The 23,969-nt window shown below is 43.6% G+C and overlaps 1 protein-coding gene across 2 annotated transcripts in view; it reads right to left on the bottom strand.

The window, feature by feature from the left end:
• The window catches only part of os9 (OS9 endoplasmic reticulum lectin), a 68,605-nt gene that overhangs the window by 5,535 nt on the left and 39,101 nt on the right, over window positions 1–23,969 (bottom strand). The window contains exons 7-12 of one of the 2 annotated variants that reach the window (XM_067976730.1): window positions 20,113–20,283; window positions 17,924–18,045; window positions 14,367–14,427; window positions 13,960–14,045; window positions 8,607–8,843; window positions 2,730–2,913 (exon numbers count right to left, since the gene is read on the bottom strand). In XM_067976730.1, coding sequence (XP_067832831.1) covers window positions 2,730–2,913; window positions 8,607–8,843; window positions 13,960–14,045; window positions 14,367–14,427; window positions 17,924–18,045; window positions 20,113–20,283 — 861 coding nt within the window. The remainder of the gene's footprint in view (window positions 1–2,729; window positions 2,914–8,606; window positions 8,844–13,959; window positions 14,046–14,366; window positions 14,428–17,923; window positions 18,046–20,112; window positions 20,284–23,969) is intronic. The other variant, XM_067976731.1, reaches the window with a different exon arrangement.

Raw genomic sequence — 23,969 nt, 5'->3', positions numbered from 1 at the left:
TCACTCAGAGGGTTGTGAATATTTGGAATTCTCTACCCCAGAGGGCTGTGGATGCTCAGTTGTTGAGTATATTCAAGACTGAGATCAACAGGTTTTTGGACTCTTAAGGGAATCAAGGGATATGGGGATCGGGCGGGAAAGTGGAGTTGAGGTCGAAGATCAGCCATGATCTTATTGAATGGCAGAGCAGGCTTGAGGGGCCGGATGGCCTACTCCTGCTCTTATTTCTTATGTTCTTAGATGTAGTAAAATGTCCCATGGCACTTATGATAATAATGGAATTGATTATCAGGAGTAAACTTAAGGATTATCTAATAACCCAGGCAACAGGATGAGCATAAAAAGGTAGTTAACATTCTCAATGATTACTTCCTCCAATTAGCCACAAGGGATGACGACGTGAGCAACATGCCCTCAAGTAGTGATAAACCCCAAGTAGAATTAATGACTTGGATATAAATGAAATGGAAGTTCTAGACAGGCTAAAAGAGCTCGAAGCAAATTAAATCACCAGGGATAGATGATATTCATCCCAAAGTACTAAGAGAAACAAGGGAGGAAATTTGTGAGGCATTGATGATGATTGAGGGAGTCATTGAACACTGGGGAGAAATCAGTTGGCTGGAAACAGGTGAACAGTGTCCATTTTCTTAAAGGGTGACAAAACAAATACTGGCAACTACAGACCCATTAATCTTACTTCAACATAGTGTAAAATAATGGAATTGATCAAGAGTAAACTTAAAAGGTTATCTGTAATGACCTAGTAAACAGCAGTGAGCATGGATTCCGAAGGGGTAGACCTTGTCTGACAAACCTTTGACTTTAGAGGAAGTGGCAACCCAAGTGAATTGCAGAAAGCCCTACAACATGGTGTGCCTAGATTTCCAAAAAGTTTTCGCAAGGTTTCACATGAAGGCAACTATTCAAGCTCAAAACTGTGGGGATACGGGGGGAATCTTGAGAATGGCTAAGAAATTGGTTGAAGGGTAGAAAACAGCAGGTACTCGTTAACGGAGTTATGTAAGGGTGAGAAGAACTGAGTGGCATGCCCCAGGGATCAGTATTGGGACCACTACTGTTTCTTATCTACATCAGTGAGTTGAATTCAGAAACTCATTATAAATTGGTCAAACTTGCAGATGTACCTGCCCAAAAGGGTGGTGGAAGCAGATTCAATAGTAACTTTCAAGAGGGAATTGGCTATGTACTTGAAAAGGAAAAAATTGCAGGGCTATGGGGAAAGAGCGGGGGAGTGGGACTAATTGGATAGCTCTACCAAAGAGCCAGCACAGGCACGATGGGCCGAAGACCTCCTTCTGTGCTATATGATTCTATGATACAAAACTAGGAGGAAGGGACAGTTAATTGAGGAGGAAACTCAGGAAATACAAAATAAGGGGACAAAATATGTAAGTGTATTAGAGATAGATGAAATATAATGTTGATACTGGATGAAAAAAAGGGCAATATACTCCCATGACACACATTCCCATGAATGGTGTCAAAATAGTTAAGGACGAAATTAAAAAACCTAGGGGTCTCAGTAAACTCAAAGCTCAACATATCCAACCACCATAGAGCAGTAATCAATAAAGCAAACAAAGTACTGAAGTATTCTATTGTATTGGCTATGTACAAGTCAGATGAAGTCATGTTCAGATCATTAGTGCCCTGGTTAGACCAACCTTATGTCCAGTTCTGGTCACAAAGCACTGGAGGTGTTGCAGAGAAGGCCAATGAGACTGATTCCTGGAATCAGAGGTCTGAATGATGGGGAAAAGACTAGACTTTTCAGCTTTTAAAAGGAGACAACCAAGAGGTGAGTGTACAGTGGTGTACAAGATAGTAAACGGTATGGAAAAGGTCACTAAATTGAGAGTATAGGACAGTGGGGATTCAAACTAATAAAAAAAGGGAAATTTAGGACTGATGTCAGGAAGTTCTTCACACAAAGTGATCAATATATGGGATGGACTCCCAGATAAGTATAAGTATTGGAGGCAAAAACCCTGGAATCATTCAAGAAAAAAAAGATGTTGCAATGGGAGGGAGAGATAAGAAGTGGAGGGTCTTTTATAGTTTAATGAATGAAGATTAACTGAATGGCCTTCCTCATTATATTTATCTTGTGATCCTAAATAAATACTCTAGCAACAGAAACTGGGTAATACCTATAGGTCCACTGAGAAGATTACTGATTCTGACCTACCCCCCATTTGTAGGTCAGAGCTCAAGACATAAAAAGCCATGACCCTTATAACAGTAGAATTTTCAATTCACATGGAGTTGAAAGTGTACTTGGCATTCCAAAATGACAAACACATTAAACCTTTATATGCCAACACTGCTGGGTTTTGATACAGAAGTTGTACAGATTCTCTCCAGGGCTCTAACTTTCAGAAATACAGGAAAAACCCAGATGGCTCAGTCAGCAAATGAATCACGTGATGTGGCACTTATTTATACTGAGCGCAAAGATGCTCGGTTTGATCCCTGGTCTCAACAGAGTTAGCAGATATCAGCCAGGCTGGTGATGAAAATGCACAATTGGGCTCAGCATCTTTGAGCAGATATTTTTTCCTGCTTGAGCACAGTACCAGATGATGTCTGCCAAGAGAAGGCTTGAGCCCCAACACTAGTTGTCCTTTTCATGACAGAAGAAAAGGTCAAGGGGAAAAAAAAGACAAGGATCATGGAGGGGAATTGATAAAATGAGAGTCTTGTACCTGCTGTCTGTTTTGGAGCGCGACTGGGACTACCCCTTGCTGTGTCCGTATCCTCCTCTTCGTATGAATCTGCTGTACCTTCAAGCTTGTCGATGAGCTTGTTTAGGGTAGTAGCCAAGGTCTTGGTGGCTTGATTTCGATCAAATTCCCCTTTGAGACCCTCTGCTTCAAGTTCATCTTGTGCCTAAGAAACATTGTTATGCATAATTCCATAAGACCATAAGAGATAGAAGCAGGAGAAGGCCATTTGGCCATTCAATGAGATCATGGCTGATCTGATTGTTACCTCAACACCACTTTCCTGCCTTTTCCCCCATATCCTTTGACTCCCTTGCTGATCAAAAATTTGTCTAACTCAGCCTTGAATGTGTTCAATGACTCAGCCGCCACAGCTTTTTGGGGTAAAGAATTCCAAAGATTCACGACCCACTGGGAGAAGAAATTCCTCCTCATTTCCATCTTAAACGGGTGACCCCTTATTCTGAGACTATGCCCCCTAGTTTTAGATTCCCCCATGAGGGGTAACATCCTCTCACCATCTACCCTATCGAGTCCCCTCAGAATATTATGTTTCAATAAGATCTCCTCTCATTCTTCTAAACTCCAATGAGTATAGACCCAACCTGTCCAATCTTTCCTCATAAGACAACCCTTCCATACCCGGAATCAGCCTAGTGAACCTTCTCTGAACCGCCTCCAATGCAAGTATTTACTTCCTTAAATAAGGGCACCAGAACTGTACGCAGTACTCCAGGTGTGGTCTCACCAGCACCCTATACAGTTGTAGCATGACTTCCCTGCTTTTATACTCCATCCCCCTAGAAATAAAGGCCAATATTCCATTTGCCTTCCGGATTACCTGCCACACCTGTATATTGACTTTGTGTTTCGTGTATGAGGATACCCAGATCCCTCTGTACCGCAGCATTTTGTAGTATTTCTCCATTCAAATAATATTTTGCTTTTTATTTTTCCTCCCAAAGTGGATGACTTCACATTTTCCCACATTATATTTCATCTGCCAAATTTTTGCCCATTCGCTTAACCTGTCAATATCCCTTTGCAGATACATTGCGTCCTCCTCGCAACTTGCTTTTCCACCTATCTTAGTATCATCAGCAAATTTGGCCACACGACACTCTGTTCTTTCATCCAAGTCATTGATATATATTGTAAACAGTTGAGGCCCCAGTACTGATCCCTGCGGTACCCCACTAGTTACAGATTGCCATTTTGAAAATGACCCTTTTATCCAGACTCTGTTTTTTGTTAGTTAGCCAATCCTCTATCCATGCCAGTATATTACCCCCAACACCACGAGCTCTTATGATGTGCAGTAACCTTTTATGTGGCACCTTAGCGAATGCCTTTTGGAAATCCAAATATACTACATCCATTGGTTCCCCTTTATCCACCCTGCCTGTTACTTCCTCAAAAAATTCTAATAAATTTGTCAGACATGATTTCCCCTTCATAAAATCATGTTGCCTCTCCTTGATTGTATTTTGAGTCTCCAAATGTCCTGCTACTACTTCCTTAGTAATGCATTCTAGCATTTTCCCAATGACAGATGTTAGGCTAACTGGTCTATAGTTACCTGCTTTCTGTCTCACTCCCTTCTTGAATAGGGGTGTTACGTTTGGAAAAACGCAATCAGAGTATAATCAGAAAATGATGCCTCCCCCAAAATAAGAGCACACAACTGAGAACTGATGAGGTTAGATAATACGTATGGAGAATACAAATCATTGATTTGAAGAAGGCACTTTAGTTCAGAGGGATAATGTAGTTTATCCTATGAGTAAGGAAGACCTGATCACTAAGTATATGTCAATTCCTAGTAATATGCTGCAGAAGCGACTAATATGGCTATAGTACCATTGCATAATGCCATTTATCTTCAGGATGTGGAGATGCCGGTGATGGACTGGGGTTGACAATTGTAAACAATTTTACAACACCAAGTTATAGTCCAGCAATTTTATTTTAAATTCACAAGCTTTCGGAGACTTCCTCCTTCCTCAGGTAAATGTTTCAGGAGCTCCTTGAAGCCTACGCATTTATACATATAGAACAATACATGGTGTTTACAGACTGCCCCTGCAACTGCCCGTTGCCAAGGCAATCACCGTGTTCAGACAGAGAGGTGTCACCTGCAGAACCCCCGAATACACATTCAACAAAAAAACAAACAGGGAAAAAAAAACAGAGAAAAAAAAGAGAGGCAGAAACATCCGGAAGGCAGAGAGAGCCAGCAAATGACCCATTATATTAAAAACAGATAACATTTGTTCGCTGGTGGGGTAACGTGTAGCGTGACATGAACCCAAGATCCCGGTTGAGGCCGTCCTCATGGGTGCGGAACTTGGCTATCAATTTCTGCTCGACGATTTTGCGTTGTCGTGTGTCTCGAAGGCCGCCTTGGAGTACGCTTACCCGAAGGTCGGTGGATGAATGTCCATGACTGCTGAAGTGTTCCCCGACTGGGAGGGAACCCTCCTGTTTGGCGATTGTTGCGCGGTGTCCGTTCATCCGTTGTCGCAGCGTCTGCACGGTCTCGCCAATGTACCATGCTCTGGGGCATCCTTTCCTGCAACGTATGAGGTAGACAACGTTGGCCGAGTCACAGGAGTATGAACCATGCACCTGGTGGGTGGTGTCCTCTCGTGTGATGGTGGTATCTGTGTCGATGATCTGGCATGTCTTGCAGAGGTTACCGTGGCAGGGTTGTGTGGCGTCGTGGACGCTGTTCTCTTGAAAGCTAGGTAATTTGCTGCGAACGATGGTCTGTTTGAGGTTGGGTGGCTGTTTAAAGGCGAGTAGTGGAGGTGTGGGGATGGCCATAGCGAGGTGTTTGTCCTCATTGATGACATGTTGAAGGCTGCGGAGAACATGGCGTAGTTTCTCCGCTCCGGGGAAGTACTGGACGACAAAGGGTACTCTGTTGGTTGCGTCCCGTGTTAGTCTCCTGAGGAGGTCTATGCGATTTTTTGCTGTGGCCCGTCGGAACTGTCGATCGATGAGTCGAGCGTCATATCCCGTTCTTACTAGGGCGTCTTTCAGCGTCTGAAAGACGCCCTAGTAAGAACGGGATATGACGCTCGACTCATCGATCGACAGTTCCGACGGGCCACAGCAAAAAATCGCATCGACCTCCTCAGGAGACTAACACGGGACGCAACCAACAGAGTACCCTTTGTCGTCCAGTACTTCCCCGGAGCGGAGAAACTACGCCATGTTCTCCGCAGCCTTCAACATGTCATCAATGAGGACAAACACCTCGCTATGGCCATCCCCACACCTCCACTACTCGCCTTTAAACAGCCACCCAACCTCAAACAGACCATCGTTCGCAGCAAATTACCTAGCTTTCAAGAGAACAGCGTCCACGACGCCACACAACCCTGCCACGGTAACCTCTGCAAGACATGCCAGATCATCGACACAGATACCACCATCACACGAGAGGACACCACCCACCAGGTGCATGGTTCATACTCCTGTGACTCGGCCAACGTTGTCTACCTCATACGTTGCAGGAAAGGATGCCCCAGAGCATGGTACATTGGCGAGACCGTGCAGACGCTGCGACAACGGATGAACGGACACCGCGCAACAATCGTCAAACAGGAGGGTTCCCTCCCAGTCGGGGAACACTTCAGCAGTCATGGACATTCATCCACCGACCTTCGGGTAAGCGTACTCCAAGGCGGCCTTCGAGACACACGACAACGCAAAATCGTCGAGCAGAAATTGATAGCCAAGTTCCGCACCCATGAGGACGGCCTCAACCGGGATCTTGGGTTCATGTCACGCTACACGTTACCCCACCAGCGAACAAATGTTATCTGTTTTTAATATAATGGGTCATTTGCTGGCTCTCTCTGCCTTCCGGATGTTTCTGCCTCTCTGTTTTTTTTCTCTGTTTTTTTTTCCCTGTTTGTTTTTTTGTTGAATGTGTATTCGGGGGTTCTGCAGGTGACACCTCTCTGTCTGAACACGGTGATTGCCTTGGCAACGGGCAGTTGCAGGGGCAGTCTGTAAACACCATGTATTGTTCTATATGTATAAATGCGTAGGCTTCAAGGAGCTCCTGAAACATTTACCTGAGGAAGGAGGAAGTCTCCGAAAGCTTGTGAATTTAAAATAAAATTGCTGGACTATAACTTGGTGTTGTAAAATTGTTTACAATTTATCTTCAGGTCCCAGATCACATCCCACTAGATAATAAGACTACAAGTTCAATACTCCAAAAAAATCCACAGATGTCCAGCAAACACATTCAGTAATTCAACCTAGTTTCTTCTGCTGGTCAAACCAACTCTGGAGGTGGTAACTAGAGGCCCATCCTTTATTTCACTTTTTGCCTCAGATAGCATGGTTGTGTTTTTTAACCACTATTACTAAGGCTGTTTCCTGTGGAAACTATATTTCCTTACATAACTAAGCTAATGGGTGAGGATGATCCAATGAATATAATTTAGTTGGATTTTCAGAAGGCATTTGATGAAAAGTCTCCAAAGGGAAACTAAAGGTTGTGAAGGCTCATGGCATTAATGTTACATTAGCGGAATTGAAAACTGCCGTGCAGAAAGGATGCAGAAAGTTAGGAATGAAAAAGAGCTGTAGAGGACAGTGACTGCTGCAACATGGCTCTTTTCTCGGGCCTTCCTATTCATACTAATCAAACGAGAGATTTGGGCAATTAGTTTTATTCAGTGCAGAAATATTACTGCGGTCTAAAAAGTAAAAGGCTGGTCTTGGGGTCAAATCCAACAATGCACTACTAGACAAACCAGGTATGACCAACACGTCACTAAAAAAGGATGAAAACACTAGATTGTCATTCTACCACAATATTCTTGCTGTCCTCCCTTCCTCACCCCTAAAAATCTGGCAAAGTAACTGTGGAGGGACTACTTCATTTTTTTTTTGGTGGGGGGGGGGGGGGGGGGGGGCGGGGGGGAAATAAAATACTGACTGTATTCTGAATAATCACCCTCTTGGATTACATCAGCAAACCTGTGTAATAGTGCCCCAAAAACTTAGGGACTCTTGTGAACATTAGAATACTCCCAATTTGTATGAGTTTAACATGATGTATAGTGGTTGAGAAGGAAGGAGATTGCTGCAAAATGCCCAAATTTAGCTTTCTACCTATACTACTCACATGCACAAGGAAAATTTGCATATAGGAAATGGTGAACAGAACATTGTTAGTATGCACTATAAATCTGTCCAGTGTGGTGAGAGCAAGAGAACACAGTCATATGAAGTTCTGATCAATTTTCCTCCCTCTGATTTTAACCAAAGTTTGGCTGTAATCCTCTTGATTAAATAGGATGAGTCATTTAATAGGTTTTCACTTCGAAGAATATTCGAGGGAAAGCGCATAATCACTAATCTTCCTCTGTATACTGAACATATGAAATCTAAATCTGACTTAATCTGTTGATTTAAATAATATGAGGGCAGACAGAGTCCAACCTTGACTTCCTGTAGAGATTTATTTCACTAGCCCACTGTCCTCTCAGTGGGCTATCATACACCATTGAAATACTGTCAGTCAGGGCTGAAGCTGGGAATTGTTGGAATCAGCATCTCTCACTGAAACAAATCACGACACACGTGGTACTGGGATAATCAGTGCAGCAACTATGTAACCACTACTGCTGTCCCAACACACAGTCTGCAGCACTACAGATCTATTCATGATTATTTGATGTGTGTCCCCTTGCATTTTACATAACCTATCAGCACAGAGTAGGTCACTAGCACCAAGTTCAAAAAAAAAGTTTGCTCAGGCCCGGTCTGATCATACAAGCGCTAGTGATTTTAATTTTTATATATATGAAACTTCAGTATTAAATTACTCACTTCATCAATAAGATTTTCAAATTCTTTTTCCATTTCTTCCTTCACTTCCCTTTTAATTTCAGACATCTTGGATTTTGGTAGAGACACATCCTCCAGTTCCTTTTCAAAGTCTTTAATAAGCTCATTTTCTTCATCAACCATCCCATCTTGTTTTTCTGATAAGTCTTGGTCAGTGGATTCCTCAGAATACCCTGCAGAATCATCTGTGGTTGGATCCTTATCCTCCTCACCTTTCTGCTTTCATGCACCAAAAAGAACAAACTGGTTTGAATTGTGACAGATGTACAACTAGAAACATCACCTCACTCTCCCCTGTATTTGCCATCACCTGGGTATATTTAAACCTAGGCACATTTACCAAGATACTAGGAGGCATGACAAGAATTTCTACACATCATGATTGATTTAAGTACATTGTTACTCGTAATGTAACCTAGCTGATGGAATTATTGCTCCACAAATTAGATGTGCATAAGTAGCATGTAAAGTAACACTAAGAACTTATTGCCTGAACATTAGTTTTTGTAGAATAGTAGAATTCAAGTTGTCACATTATTTCTATTTCTGATGCTATGACTATAAATTAAAAAGTCACAACCTATTCAAGTTCGTAATAAGCCTAGAAATGACTGCTGTTGATTGTCACATTTTGGGCTATGCCTCCATGGTAGGACCTTGGTATAATAAATGTTAAAAATTCTACTACTGAGTTAAACTTAGTACTAAATGGGCTAAATCCACAGTACAGCAGGATTAGGAAATGTAAATTAGAATTCAGATGGTGTGTCTGAGCCGGCAGACAATGAAAGTTAGTTTGGATATTTCAGTGATTGTTCACACCAATTCTGGTTGAGATGACTTGATTCAGTTGAGCTCAGCAGGGGGTAGTTGCCAGGGTATTCTGGTGAGATTCTGCTTTGAGGTCAGAATTAACAAAGAGGGGAAGAGAACCCCACGTTCAGGGTCAGTCGGGTCAAATAAAGGCTGCAAGAAGGAAAGTCTGGGCCTGAGCTGAGAATGAAGGTACATCAGATCAGGTTTCTCCAGCGAGAAGCTGAGCCGAAAGGAAATACAATAGGAGTGAGAGTGAATATTGCATCCACTACAGGATTATGTAGCATATTTTGTTGTTTTATGTTGTGACAAGAAGCGTTGTAGGGAGAAGTTTAAAATATATGGAATTGCTGCTTTTGTTTAGTCAGGTGTCTTCTGCAAAATAAACCAGCTTCTTGATCAGTCATCGACCTCGTCTCTCCAGAGTGTTCATCAGTTCGGCCTATTGAAAGTTTGGAAAGGCGCACTTGGGGGCATTTGCAAGTTTATGGGGCTCGATTTTACCAGGCCTGCGGGTTTCCGGCGGGTTGGGTTTCGGGAGCGTGGTCAACACGCTCGGTGAAATTAGTGGGTTGCCCGCGCGATCGTAGCAGGCAAAACACTAATAGGAATCAATTACCTGCTCCTCCGGGGTCCGCGCTGCTGGTCTGCGCGTCGGGCGGGCTGCGCATGCGCAGTACGATCTGTCAGCTGGAGGCTCTCTAGTTAAAGGGGCAGTCCTCCACTGACAGATGCTGCAACCAATGGAACAAATTGCAGCATGGAGCAGCCCAGGGGGAAGGCTGCTCCCAGTTTAATGATACCTCACCCCAGGTATCATCAGATGGGGTGAGGAGGAGGGCGAAGACAGAGATCTTCCACCCGGCGGGCGGGAGGAAGAGGCCAGCCTCTGCCACCAAGAAGGCCTGGCTCGAGGTGGCAGAGGGGGTCACCTGCGCAACCAACATATCGCCCACCTGCATACAGTGCAGTAGGCGCTGCAATGACCTCAGTAGGTCAGCCACAGTGAGAACACAAAGTCTTTCCCCTACACTCCATCTGCCCCAACACTGCCCCAACCCCACATCTCCTTCGGCACCGCCAACACTACTCTGTCACATCACCCCCTCATACCCACTCAAACCCCATCCTCATCTTACCTCCACCTACTCACCTCGCCAGTACTCATCCTGCCACTAACACGCGACCCAATCCTCATACAATCTCATGGCTCTATCCCATACTCACCCTCTCGTGCATCTCCCTCACGGCCAGCCTCACTCAACCTGCCACCACCTGTGCTGCAGCCACAGGGCATTTTTTTTTTATTTTTAATTATTCGTTCACGGGATGTGGGCGTCGCTGGCGAGGCCAGCATTTATTGCCCATCCCTAATTGCCCTCGAGAAGGTGGTGGTGAGCCGCCGTCTTGAACCGCTGCGGTCCGTGTGGTGACGGTTCTCCCACAGTGCTGTTAGGAAGGGAGTTCCAGGATTTTGACCCAGCGACGATGAAGGAACGGCGATATATTTCTAAGTCGGGATGGTGTGTGACTTGGAGGGGAACGTGCAGGTGGTGTTGTTCCCATGTGCCTGCTGCTCTTGTCCTTCTAGGTGGTAGAGGTCGCGGGTTTGGGAGGTGCTGTCGAAGAAGCCTTGGCGAGTTGCTGCAGTGCATCCTGTGGATGGTACACACTGCAGCCACAGTGCGCCGGTGGTGAAGGGAGTGAATGTTTAGGGTGATGGATGGGGTGCCAATCAAGCGGGCTGCTTTATCTTGGATGGTGTCAAGCTTCTTGAGTGTTGTTGGAGCTGCACTCATCCAGGCAAGTGGAGAGTATTCCATCACACTCCTGACTTGTGCCTTGTAGATGGTGGAAAGGCTTTGGGGAGTCAGGAGGTGAGTCACTCGCCGCAGAACACCCAGCCTCTGACCTGCTCTCGTAGCCACAGTATTTATATGGCTGGTCCAGTTCAGTTTCTGGTCAATGGTGACCCCCAGGATGTTGATGGTGGGGGATTCGGCGATGGTAATGCCGTCGAATGTCAAGGGGAGGTGGTTAGACTTTCTCTTGTTGGAGATGGTCATTGCCTGGCACTTATCTGGCGCGAATGTTACTTGCCACTTATGAGCCCAAGCCTGCATGTGCAGTAGGCAGCGTAAGGCAAATGTTTCGTGAGCATGAAGGGGGTGCACAAGGGTGTCGGAGGGTTTGCCATGGGTGGTACCTATATTGAATTTCAGAGCAACAAACAGCACACATTATATTGGCACCACCACTGCCATGTCTCCGCGAATACTGTCTGTTGTGTCCAATAATGCCCGCTCCTGGGTATCACTATGAGGACCCACCACTGATGCCACCCATCGTGTTACTGCAGAGTAGGTGCAGGTGTATTTGCAGGGCTCTTCCGCGCAGACCACTGAGAGACATCGGCGGTGTAGCCGGCTGCACCCTGGAAGGATGCAGAGGAGAAGTTGTGGAGGGCAGTGGTGACTTTGGCAGCGACAGGTAAGCACTTGTTGCTGGGGCCAGGCAGGAGCAGCTCGGCATGAAAGAGCCTGCAGATCTCCACGACTACATGTCGAGCGAATCTGTGCCTCCGTGTGCACTGCTGCTCGGAGAGGTCCGGGGAGCTTCGCCTCGGTCTGTGGACCATGTGGCGAGGGTAGTGCCCTCTGCGATGTGTCTCTCTCTGCGGTAGCCCTCCCTCCTGCTGTGCAGGTGGGCGTGCAACAACCCCGTGTTGGGGGGCTCCACGTCTCTGCGGCGGACGGCATGGACTGCGAGGCTGGTCATGCTGTTCGTCCTCCGAGGGTGTCCACGCACCACCCATCTGGCCGTTGTTGGTCCGAGCGGTTGTGCAGGGTAGGTGGGTGGTTCCTCGGACTGGGGCTGCAGTTTCGTGTCGGTCTGTCCTCTGGCTTGGTGGGGGGCAGGGGTTGCCCTATGTGACGCGGTGGCCTCCTGCGTGGGTGAGGGCTCTCCCCCGTGGGGTGCACCTTGGCACCTGCCACAGGCTGCTGGCTGCAACCCGCCTGGTTGGAGAGAGACTGTTTCCCCCAGTGTGGGAAACACGCTGCGATGCAGGTGAAATCCCACACTTCCTCTTTTGACAGCTGATTCAGCTCATTAACTGACCTCAACAAGCAAGGTAAGTACTCTCAAGCGGAACCCCGCTGGCTTCAATTGCCTGCGGGATTCCCACCAGCGGGGGTCACGCACGCAGCCCCGCACGTCATCGGGGAACCCGGAAGTGGTCGGGATCGCGGTGCGATCCGGTCACGTGACCTCATATCGGGATTTTCGGGGCCCCCCCGCTGGAAACCCGACCCTAAAATCGAGCCCATGGTATCCAGTTTGTATGATGGGGGATGCATTGGGTTATGGGCAGTGTGAATCCACTGCAGAACGTAAGGGGTGTGGGATCAGCTTACGGAGCGGCTGAAATCACTGAACATGAGAAGGTATTTACAGCAGACCCTGAATTTGTAACAATGAAATTAGTAGGTGAACACCCAATGTATTTGTAAGACATTCCTCTGTGCTACTTTAATGTAGATGTTATATTTATATTAAATGGGTCAATGCATCTTTTAAAATAGCATACAGAGGAATGTCATAAACATGTTAAATGTTTACCTGTTGGTATCACCACTTTTAGGCTATACATTTTTGGAACCTTTAAAATTAAATTTAAAATTTTGTTCAGAATATATAGTGAACAATAGCAAATCTAAAATACCTTCTACAGCTCCCTCTATTCTCCAAAATAACTCAGCATGTGGTGCAAAGGCAAATTAATCAAGGAACGTCCCAGGTTCAATTGCCAGTCTGTGCTGATTTAGCCAGTCATAATTGGCCTTGGCATCCCCAAGCTAAGGGAAGTGGAGGGACATGGGGAAGTTAGTTTAGGTTTAACCTCTGCTGAAAACGTGTGTGAACAAGGTCGAGCTCAGCTGTAACAGTTGAATAGCCAACATTCACTATCCAAGCTCCTTTGGCAGGTCTGCTGTTGCCTGTCAAATTATATCCCATGAGTTGCCTCCTTTTTGGAGTGGAAGGCTTAAGGTGGGAAAATCAGGAAGCTGGAGGAAAAAATGTTCCGTTAATTGAGATGTAGTTATGATAATGAAGCAAATACTTCCACACACAGGTGGCTTTGAAATCCTCTCACTTGGATTTGCACCACCTCAGAAAAGGTTTCCTACAAGATTGTCACTCTTTTCTCTCAGCAACTTAAATTTAGTACATTTTCCTGGGGAAAACACATTGAGGGGCAGTAATTTTCATTGAAACAAATGTCGGCAGGAAAAATGAAAAATGGATTCCATCACGTGGCTAAAGCACAGAAAAGGGGCTAAGTTAAACTGCTACAAAATCCAGTCAGCTGATGGATAGTCAAGCAAATTACAATTGCTAAAACAGAACACCAGAACACTATCAAAAAAGAATAAAACTCTCATAAGTAAACATGTCTTTGCTTCAAGATCAACATTTGAGGACTATGACAGAATGCATTAGAAGGTTCCATCAGTACCTTTTTAGTCTGGGCTTTTAATTCTTGAACCAATTTTACAAGATCGTCAGGGTTCCGTATTATTCTGAATTGCACATTCTGATTGCCTGAAAAAGGGGGGGGGGGGGGGAAAAAAAAATAAGCAACATTACAAGATCATTGTCTCTTTGGAATTGAGCTTTGGAAAGCGACTTGGTTTAATTTTGAAATAAAATTAACTTTGTTCAGCAGTAAAAGTTACAAGTGCATTAAATGTTAAAACTGAAAGATTGTAGTTTTTTCCCAAGTCAACTATGTGCAAGAGAAATAGTCGAACGGAAACAGCCCATTTCATGCCTGCAAAACTGTATCTGTGGGATGGACTATTCTGCCCTTCCGCTTTCAGGGGTTTGTAGCTCAGGAAAAAGGACAATAGCTTTTCATTTTACCTTGATCATCCAGAAGGTCGCCATCCTCCGTTTTAACTGCATCGCTCAATTTCGAGTCAGCCTAATGAATAAAGAAACACACCATTACTGTTAATCCCTGAAGTTAGAGAGGACAGTTCTGTACATTTCCCATTGAGCCACTTTGACATATTTACTGCAAAATGATTTAAGGATCACTAAAGTTGTTTCTGCCACATATTCAAAAAAGCATTTTAGGGTGTTTTTCAGGATCTATTTTTGCATGAAAAAAATTGGACCCCAAAAAACCCAGATAAGTAGAGGTAGAGAGAGAGAAAAAAATCAGTTTTTATTTGGAACATTACAAGAAGTCAAGAAAACAAGCAAGGACTTTAAAAAGGCAGTTAAGCTAAATGACAGTTCAATTATTTACACAGTTCAGCAGTGGCCCAGGTAAAACACACACTTAAGCATAGAATAATGCCATAAACACCAAGTTTAAGGTAAAGAACAGTTAGGATTTGGGGGAAGATAAAGTAACAGACGTTTTCTCAATTCTATTTTTTTTAAAAAAACTGTTAGTGGACATTACTGTGGATAAGAAAATAAGTTTTCTTCCCCCCCCCCCCACCAGTGTACATTAACTTCTCGTTCTTTGGAAGTGAAGCGCACTTCTAATCTTTATGAGGCTTCACCTGTTGCTATATGGAACAGTGAAAAGTACATGTGGATAAAATGCACAATGTACAGTTCATAACTATTTACAATATTTTAACAGGGGCTGAATGTGAAGTATCTGAACAAACAAGGAAAAGCCCTGAATTCTTAATTTCACAGGAGTCCAAACCTAGGTCCACTGTTACAATTGGGTTTGGCTTATGTACTTGGCAATTACATAGATAAGGATCACTGTTGAACTCTGTTTCATGTTGAAAACCATGTCCCATGTGCATTGCATTTGTGACATCACATACCGTGTGACGCAAGCACTTTATGTGTCAAAGGTATACCAAGAGCCTGTTTAAGGCCAGCATGCAGGCTTATCTTGGCACATTCCTTTCAACAAAGCCTACATTCACTGCATAAGTATGAAGTAGTTACCAAATGCTCTATTCATCATGCCCCTCAGCTCTCGTCTGCTTCCGTACCAAGCACTTTCCTACATTCACCTCACCAATCTCCTTCAGGATTTTAAAAAACCTGATTAAGCCCTCCCAGTTTTTTTTTTAAGAAGCACATCACAAACAAATTTAAACCAAACTCACTGATGTAGCACATAACATAAGGGAAAGAGGGGTTTCAAAACTAAGGGATGGTTAAAATAACAAGTTTTAATTTTAAGATGCTCCTGTTCTTTAACACTATTTACACGAATGGAATCACTCATTTCAATTCTTATAGCCCTATTACTTTTTCCAATTTCCCAAAGTTTCAGTGCTCCCAAATTTGAACAATGTTGAAATGTCCATAGGGATAAATCCTTATCCATTATAAGTTATTACACACATAGGATATAGTGACTTCAAAGTTGCAGTATCCTCAGACTTCCACTGCATTATCATGATCTCTATTAGAAATAGAGGCAGTGAACACTATTTTGAGAATTCTGTCTTGTTGATAAAAATAAACTGACTTCGGGTTTGCCACATTTGTTGATGAAAATGCTTTGAATAATTAAATCCCAACTTTCAGCAGAACACTGGTGTGCGCAGGGCTGGCAGAGAGGAAGGAGGCATGGTCCATTTAACGCACTGCCCCCATTTTCCTAGTGGAATAAACGGTTCAATTATCACTGATAGCTATGGCTGAATTTTCACCGTTTTCAAATAAGCAATTTGCTGCAAGGTCTGTATAGTTACTCAAACATCCGCGCCTCATCACCAACAGAGTTTAAAATACTTGGTACTCAGTAAATTAATGGGACTCAAGGCGGATAAATCCCCTGGACCTGATGGCTTACATCCGAGGGTCTTGAGGAAAGTGGCAGTAGGGATTGTGGATGCTTTGGTAATAATTTTCCAAAATTCTATGGACTCGGCAAAGGTCCCGGCAGATTGGAAAACTGCTAATGTAACACCCTTATTTAAAAAGGGTAGTAGGCAGAAGGCTGGAAATTATAGACCAGTTAGCCTAACATCTGTGGTGGGTAAAATTTTGGAGTCTATTATTAAGGAGACAGTAGCGGAACATTTGGATAAACATAATTTAATAGGACAAAGTCAGCATAGCTTTACGAAGGGGAAGTCATGTCTGACAAATTTGCTTGAGTTCTTTGAGGACATAACGTATAGGGTGGATAAAGGGGAACCAGTGGACGTAGTGTATTTAAACTTCCAGAAGGCATTCGACAAGGTGCCACATAAAAGATTATTGCTCAAGATAAAGAACCACTGGATTGGGGGTAATATTCTGGCATGGGTGGAGGATTGGTTATCTAACAGGAAGCAGAGAGTTGGGATAAATGGTACATTCTCGGACTGGCAACCAGTAGCCTGTGGTGTTCCGCAGGGGTCGGTGCTGGGTCCCCAACTCTCTACAATCTATATTAACGATTTGGAGGAGGGGACAGAGTGCAACATATCAAAGTTTGCAGATGATACAAAGATGGGAGGGAAAGTGGAGGACATAAAAAACCTACAAGGGGATATAGACAGGCTGGGTGAGTGGGCGGAGATTTGGCAGATGCAATACAATATTGGAAAATGTGAGGTTATGCACTTTGGCAGGAAAAATCAGAGAGCAAGTTATTATCTTAATGGCGAGAAACTGGAAAGTACTGCAGTACAAAGGGATCTGGGGGTCCTAGTGCAAGAAAATCAAAAAGTTAGTATGCAGGTGCAGCAGGTGATCAAGACGACCAATGCAATGTTGCCTTTTATTGCTCGGGGGATAGAATATAAAAACAGGGAGGTATTGCTGCAGTTATATAAGGTATTGGTGAGACCGCACCTGGAATGCTGCATACAGTTTTGGTGTCCATACTTGAGAAAAGACATACTTGCTCTCGAGGCAGTACAAAGAAGGTTCACTCGGTTAATCCCGGGGATGAGGGGGCGGACATATGAGGAGAGGTTGAGTAGATTGGGACTCTACTCATTGGAGTTCAGAAGAATGAGAGGCGATCTTATTGAAACATATAAGATTGTGAAGGGGCTTGATCGGGTGGATACAGTAAGGATGTTCCCAAGGATGGGTGAAACTAGAACTAGGGGGCATAATCTTAGAATAAGGGGCTGCTCTTTCAAAACTGAGATGAGGAGAAACTTCTTCACTCAGAGGGTAGTAGGTCTGTGAAATTTGCTGCCCCAGGAAGCTACATCATTAAATAAATTTAAAACAGAAACAGACAGATTCCTAGAAGTAAAGGGAATTAGGGGTTACGGGGAGCGGGCAGGAAATTGGACATGAATTTAGATTTGAGGTGAGGATCAGATCAGCCATGATCTTTATTGAATGGCGGAGCAGGCTCGAGGGGCCGATTGGCCTACTCCTGCTCCTATTTCTTATGTTCTTAGTTTCTGTTATTAAGAACATATCACTTCATCCACTGCTCTCCCAACATGAGGTTCATTGCAATAAACAAAAACTCCTGTCAATACCCCTTCTTGTCTTTCTTCTGAAAAAGGTCCATCGCCAGTCTCTGGTTTGCTGATTTTGTTCCAGAAGTCCTCACCATAGTTATCCTCTTCAGTCACCTCTTGTGGATTGATGGTTTCACTTCCTGGAAATGAATCAAACCCCAATCGTCAGTCAATAGTCAGAGGTGCTCCTTATATACTGCATGTGATTTAAGTAAAAGATGGATTCACTACAGGTCCAGTCAAAGTAAAGGAGTATTTTCCATTAAAAAGGCTACAATTTTACTGGGGTAATATAGTGAACTAGCACACCAAGGGATTTAGGTTTGAATTTGCTACACTGCTGGGGTGAAAGTCTCCTCCTTCTGCCAGCTGTTAAGTTCTTGTGAAATGATCTGGGGCAGTTTCAGCATAAATCCTAAAAAAAAATTGAAAATATAAAAAGATCTGTCTGATCTGGATACCCGATTGGTCAGTGACCCGAAATCGTGCGTCCCATTGGTAGGTGGCAACGTTTGATTGGTCTCCGCTAACCACATGACTTGTTGTATTACATAGTTACCAGGGACAATCCCTGCACTCCCGGCATGAGTTTTCATAAAGCCTTCCAAATCCCCAAAACCCTCTCTCCCACCCTTCCCAGCCCCAATGAGAGATATACATGAGAAGAGGAGAAAGACAGGAGGTAGATACAGAGATGACCTGAGAGACACGGAGTGACTGAATATTAGAAAGTGGCAGACAAGCAGAGACAGGAGAGAGTGTAGTATATTAGAAACATAGAAAATAGGAGGAGTAGGCCATTCGAGCCTGCTCCGTCATTCAATATGATCATGGCTGATCCTCTATCTCAATACCATATTCCTGCTCTCCCCATACCCCTTGATGCCTTCTGTGTCTAGAAATCTATCTATCTCCTTCTTAAATATATTCAGTGACTTGGTCACCACAGCCTTCTGTGGTAGAGAATTCCACAGGTTCACCACCCTCAGTGAAGAAATTTCTCCTCATCTCAGTCCTAAATGTCCTACCCCGTATCCTGAGACTACGACCCCTTATTCTGGACCCCCCCCAGCCAGGGGAAACATCCTCCCTGCATCCAGTCTGTCTAGCCCCCTCAGAATTTTATATATTTCAATGAGATCCCCTCTCATTTTTCTAAACTCGAGTGAATACAGGCCGAGTCGGCCCAATCTCTCCTCATACGACAGTCCTGCCATCCCAGGAATCAGTCTGGTGAACCTTCGCTGCACTCCCTCTATGGCAAGTATATCCTTTCTTGGGTAAGGAGACCAAAACTGCACACAATACTCCAGGTGTGGTCTCACCAAGGCCCTGTATAACTGCAGTAAGATATCCTTGCTCCTGTACTCAAATCCTCATGCAATGAAGACCAACATACCATTTGCCTTCCTAACTGCTTGTTGCACCTGCATGTTTGCTTTCAGTGACTGGTGTACAAGGACACCCAGGTCTTTGGAGCCTATAAATAATTTCAAATTGGGATAACCATATTTCCAGTAGCAGCTTACTGGAGTCAAAGCAGCAAGCTTAAATCACTGGTGCAAACAAACATCAACAGGCCCATTTTGTCAGTCATATCTGAGGAAAAGTAACATTAGTACACAGTTGGTTAAAAGGAGAAAAGACCATAAGAGATAGGAGCAGGAGTAGGCCATTCGGCCCCTCGAGCCTGCTCCGCCATTTAATGAGATCATGGCTGATCTGATTTTTACCTCAATTCCACTTTCCCACTCTTTCCCCATATCCTTTGACTCCTTTGCTGATCAAAAGTTTATCTAACTCAGCCTTGAATATATACAATGACTCAGCCTCCACAGCTTTTTGGGGTAAAGAATTCCAAAGATTCACGACCCTCTGGGAGAAGAAATTCCTCCTCATTTCTGTCTTAAACGGGCGACCCCTTATTCTGAGACTATGCCCCCTAGTTTTAGATTCCCCCATGAGGGGTAACATCCTCTCAGCATCTTGTATGTTTCAATAAGATCTCCTCTCATTCTTCTAAACGCCAATGAGTATAGACCCCAACCTGTTCAATCGTTCCTCATAAGACAACCCTTCCATACCCAGAATAAGAGACTTGTAAAAATATACTACTGCTCTATATAATTCTGGGTGAGTGGGAGGATTTGAGTCTCTCTTTTTTGGGAATGTCAGCCCACTAATGTATAAAAATGGGTCAGGTATACCTTCCGGTTCCAATACACTCTCATTGTTGCCTGGAAGCTCCTCAGTTTGATTTTCAGGTTCCTGAGTCAGACCATTCTCTTCCTCTGTTGGTGCACTTTGGTCTTTCAACAGCATTTCATCCAAGGTTTTCAATTCTTCTGAGATTTTTTCTACTTTCCGTTTGGTGTCAGCTAAAGGCAATATTGGGGAAAAAAAGTCAACTGCACAGAATCATAGAAATTTACAGCACAGAAGGAGGAGGCCATTCGGCCCATCGTGTCTGTGCCAACTGAAAAAGAGCCATCCAGCCTAATCCCACTTTCCAATTCTTGGTCCATAGCCCTGTAGGTCATGGCACTTCGAATGCCTATCCAAGTACTTTTTAAAATGAGTTTCTGCCTCTACCACCCTTTCAGGCAGCGAGTTCCAGACCCCTACCACCCCCAGGTGAAAAAAATTCTTCTCTACTCCTCTCTAATACTTCTACCAATTACTTTAAATCTATGTCCCCAGTCACTGACCCCTCTGCTAAGGGAAATAGTCATTCCTATCCACTATCTAGGCCCCTCAATTTTATACACCTCAATTAAATCTCCCCTCAGCCTCCTCTGTTCCAAAGAAAACAACCCCAGCCTATCCAATCTTTCCCCATAGCTAAAATTACTACAAAAACATTTTCATAAATAACTGCATGTGAGGCATTAGAATGGACTTGGGGTCATTGGGTGCTCGACCACAATCTCAGGCTGAATCAGGTGGCACATCAGAACTGTACATGTAGATAAGATTACTACCAACTAATAAATGAGTAACTGTAAAAATAATCTAGTCAAGAACAAGTTTACCCTGGGTTGAAATGTAGGAACAGTGCAAGTTAAACACTTACAACATAACTTATAAATTACAAATCAAAAACAATTTATTTTTAAACGTTAATAAAGTGAGAACATTGAGCGTTTGTGTGGCTACAGCAATTACACATTGAACTAGCATTGCTTACTGAGCAGAATATCCACCCAAACATTGACAATTTGTATCATATCAGCAGGCAAGATGGCCAGACTTTTTGCTGTGACTTCAAATACTTTCCAGCTTAAACAGTTCAGAGTCCCCATCATAAGCACTGGTTGTCCATCTTGGTCAGAGACAGACAGCAAAGGTCAGGATACTCAATGTCAAGCATTAGACAACGAGCAGCTTATAATTTGGTAATTCTCAGAAGTAAAAAGGAGAGCTGAATTAGCAGCCGGTTTTATGCACACCTTATTGCCCGAGACAAGGTCTTGATCCCAGGGTACTTCAGTAGCAGAGTATGCAGCTCAATGTTTATTTTTAAATGAAATATTTAAATTAACAAAATTATTTGTCCCATCACATTGTGGAATTTTGATAATTCTGCTCAAGATAAATATCTGAGCAGAATATTTTAATTTGGCTATCCCTTTCTATTCTAAGCTCCCAGTAACAACCAAATGTTTTCCTCAAAGACCAAAGGCTATTAAAATATGCAGATTGTTAAATGTAAAAATGAAAATCCAGTAGCACAGTATAGTACAGGCTGGCATATATGATTGCAGCTCATTGCAATGTAGGGAGGCTTGGTGCCATTTATATAAATTCATCAAAACCTACAGGCCCAGTTAACTACCAGCTTTTCCTGAGTGCAAGTTAATTTCTACTTTGAACTTTGTTTAAAAAGTTAACTTCTGTAGAATGGCAACAAGATGTTTTTTTTTGGATAATTTCCTCCTCTCCCAAAGGCACCAACTCCTTGTTGGGGTTATAGTTTCACAGAAAATGACTGAGTTACTGTGGCTCATTATTCATGTGACCAGATAGTCTTGACAGGCTATTCTGCCCCTCTGTGGGAGGGGGAAGAAGTCACAAGCAATCCCTATTACAATCCCATCCTTATCCAAATTCCACATGCAGAGGGCAAGAATGGCAGGTCAAGCGCATTAATGCTGGCTGATTTTCCCCTCCTTTACCCAGCAGTGCAGAGACCAACTGAGTTCAGGCCAGAGATCAAACCAGAGACCTTCCCGGCCTGTATAGCTAAGCTACTTACTGGAGAAATTTCATATGCAAATTAGATAGTTTTCTTTCAGAAAATAACATTTTGGGATACAGTGTATGAGTAATTTGAGACATGACATACGGCAAGTGTAGCATGCTTGGTGACTTTGGACCTGTGGTTCCCAAAGCTCTCCACCACTGGGGGTTTCCCTCGTGTCATGTCTGGGTCTGTTGTAGATTAATTGATAGAGATTGATTGCTATTATTAGTCAACAACTCCATTATCATTGTATCATGCGACTACCAAGATGGCAGAAGGTGACCTGGATGGACCTTAGTCTTTTTCATCTAGTAATTCTTATGTTCCTATGAAAACTGAGTCATCAGAGGAGCCACGGTTTGATTTTTCACCATATGAAGATTTTCCTGTCTTTTAGGTGTAGAGTCAAGAAGAAAATGGAGCAACCTTGGGCTCTTTTGCCCCCTTTTACTAACTGTTGCAAAACCAGTAGATGTGACTTAAAAAAAAGTTGCATGCTGATAAGTGCTAATTGACAATTCTCCAGTGTTTAACAGCGCTGAGTATTCTTACCTCTCAAAAAAGGATTAGTCAGCAGTAGTAAAAAGCTAGTTTTTTAAACAAAAAAAAAAATCCTTTTTTTTTAAAAACTCAAGACTTTAGGGTCATTAATGAGAAACTTGTGCAGTGTTTCAGTGCCAAATCAAAAACAGCAATTAACATCAGGTCTGACCTGATGTTAATGAGTTTAAAGACAGGAAGATTTCAAACCATCACCACAGCGATAGATCACTGAAGGTAAACTATGGAGGAGCCTTAAATGATTTAAGAACAGATTTACAAAAAACCAACACATACACAAGGAGCTCACTTCCCACTAAGTGATACTAAATGCACATCCAATCATGTCAGACCTAGATTATGATGTGGAGATGCCGGTGATGGACTGGGGTTGACAATTGTAAACAATTTTACAACACCATTTCATTTCGTTCACCTGAGGAAGGAGGAAGCCTCCGAAAGCTTGTGAATTTAAAATAAAATTGCTGGACTATAACTTGGTGTTGTAAAATTGTTTACAAAGACCTAGATTATGGCACAGAATGTAGATGTCCAGCAGGAAAAACAAATACTGCAGCTTTCCTTTTTGCGAGATTGGTTTAGTATTGATCAGACAGTTTAAAAAAAACTAGATATACAACCCAATAAGTAAGCTGGTCCAATGGGAGTGGAGGGACATCTGACTGCCAAGTGGACACATGCACACATTATTTGTGGGTGAAAAATGGACATTCTAATAAGCTGCTGTCTCTTACTCAGCCACTGAAGTCAGAAGTTTGAAGTCATAGTTTCACCATTATGGCCTAAATTTTAACTGAGCTGGGAAGATGGCTGGGGGGGGTAGTCAATCGCATGTGTGGGATCGCTGCAGGTAGGCTTGTTGGGCTTGGGAGGGGGGGGGGGAAGCACTCCTGTTCCTCTGGGCCCACAAGCAGTGCTGTAAAGGCACTTACCTGCAGTTTTGGGCCTTCTCACCTCCTCACACGTGGTGTGAAGTAGAAGGCCCAGGAATCCAGGCCCCAGGGGTTAAAAACAAAAAATCTGTCAAAATGGAGGCCTACAGTTGGAAGCGGGTTTCAGATTTTTAAAAATTATTTTGCTGCGCCAGCCCTCCCCCCACCCCACCTGTTTTTCAGAGTTAAAATCATGCCCTATAAGTCAGTTCTCTGAAATTCAAGCTGGACTTTTGTTTTATTTCAACATCAATTAATCACAATTTGTAAGTATATTATGATTGAACACTGGAATCAATTCCAAGAACACGGATTTGGAGCGTCCATG

This window comes from Heptranchias perlo, chromosome X (assembly GCF_035084215.1).
Source record: "Heptranchias perlo isolate sHepPer1 chromosome X, sHepPer1.hap1, whole genome shotgun sequence".
In the NCBI taxonomy this organism is placed as follows: Eukaryota; Metazoa; Chordata; class Chondrichthyes; order Hexanchiformes; family Hexanchidae; genus Heptranchias; species Heptranchias perlo.
Note: the sequence above shows the minus strand (reverse complement) of the source record. Positions and strands in the feature narration are given on the sequence as shown.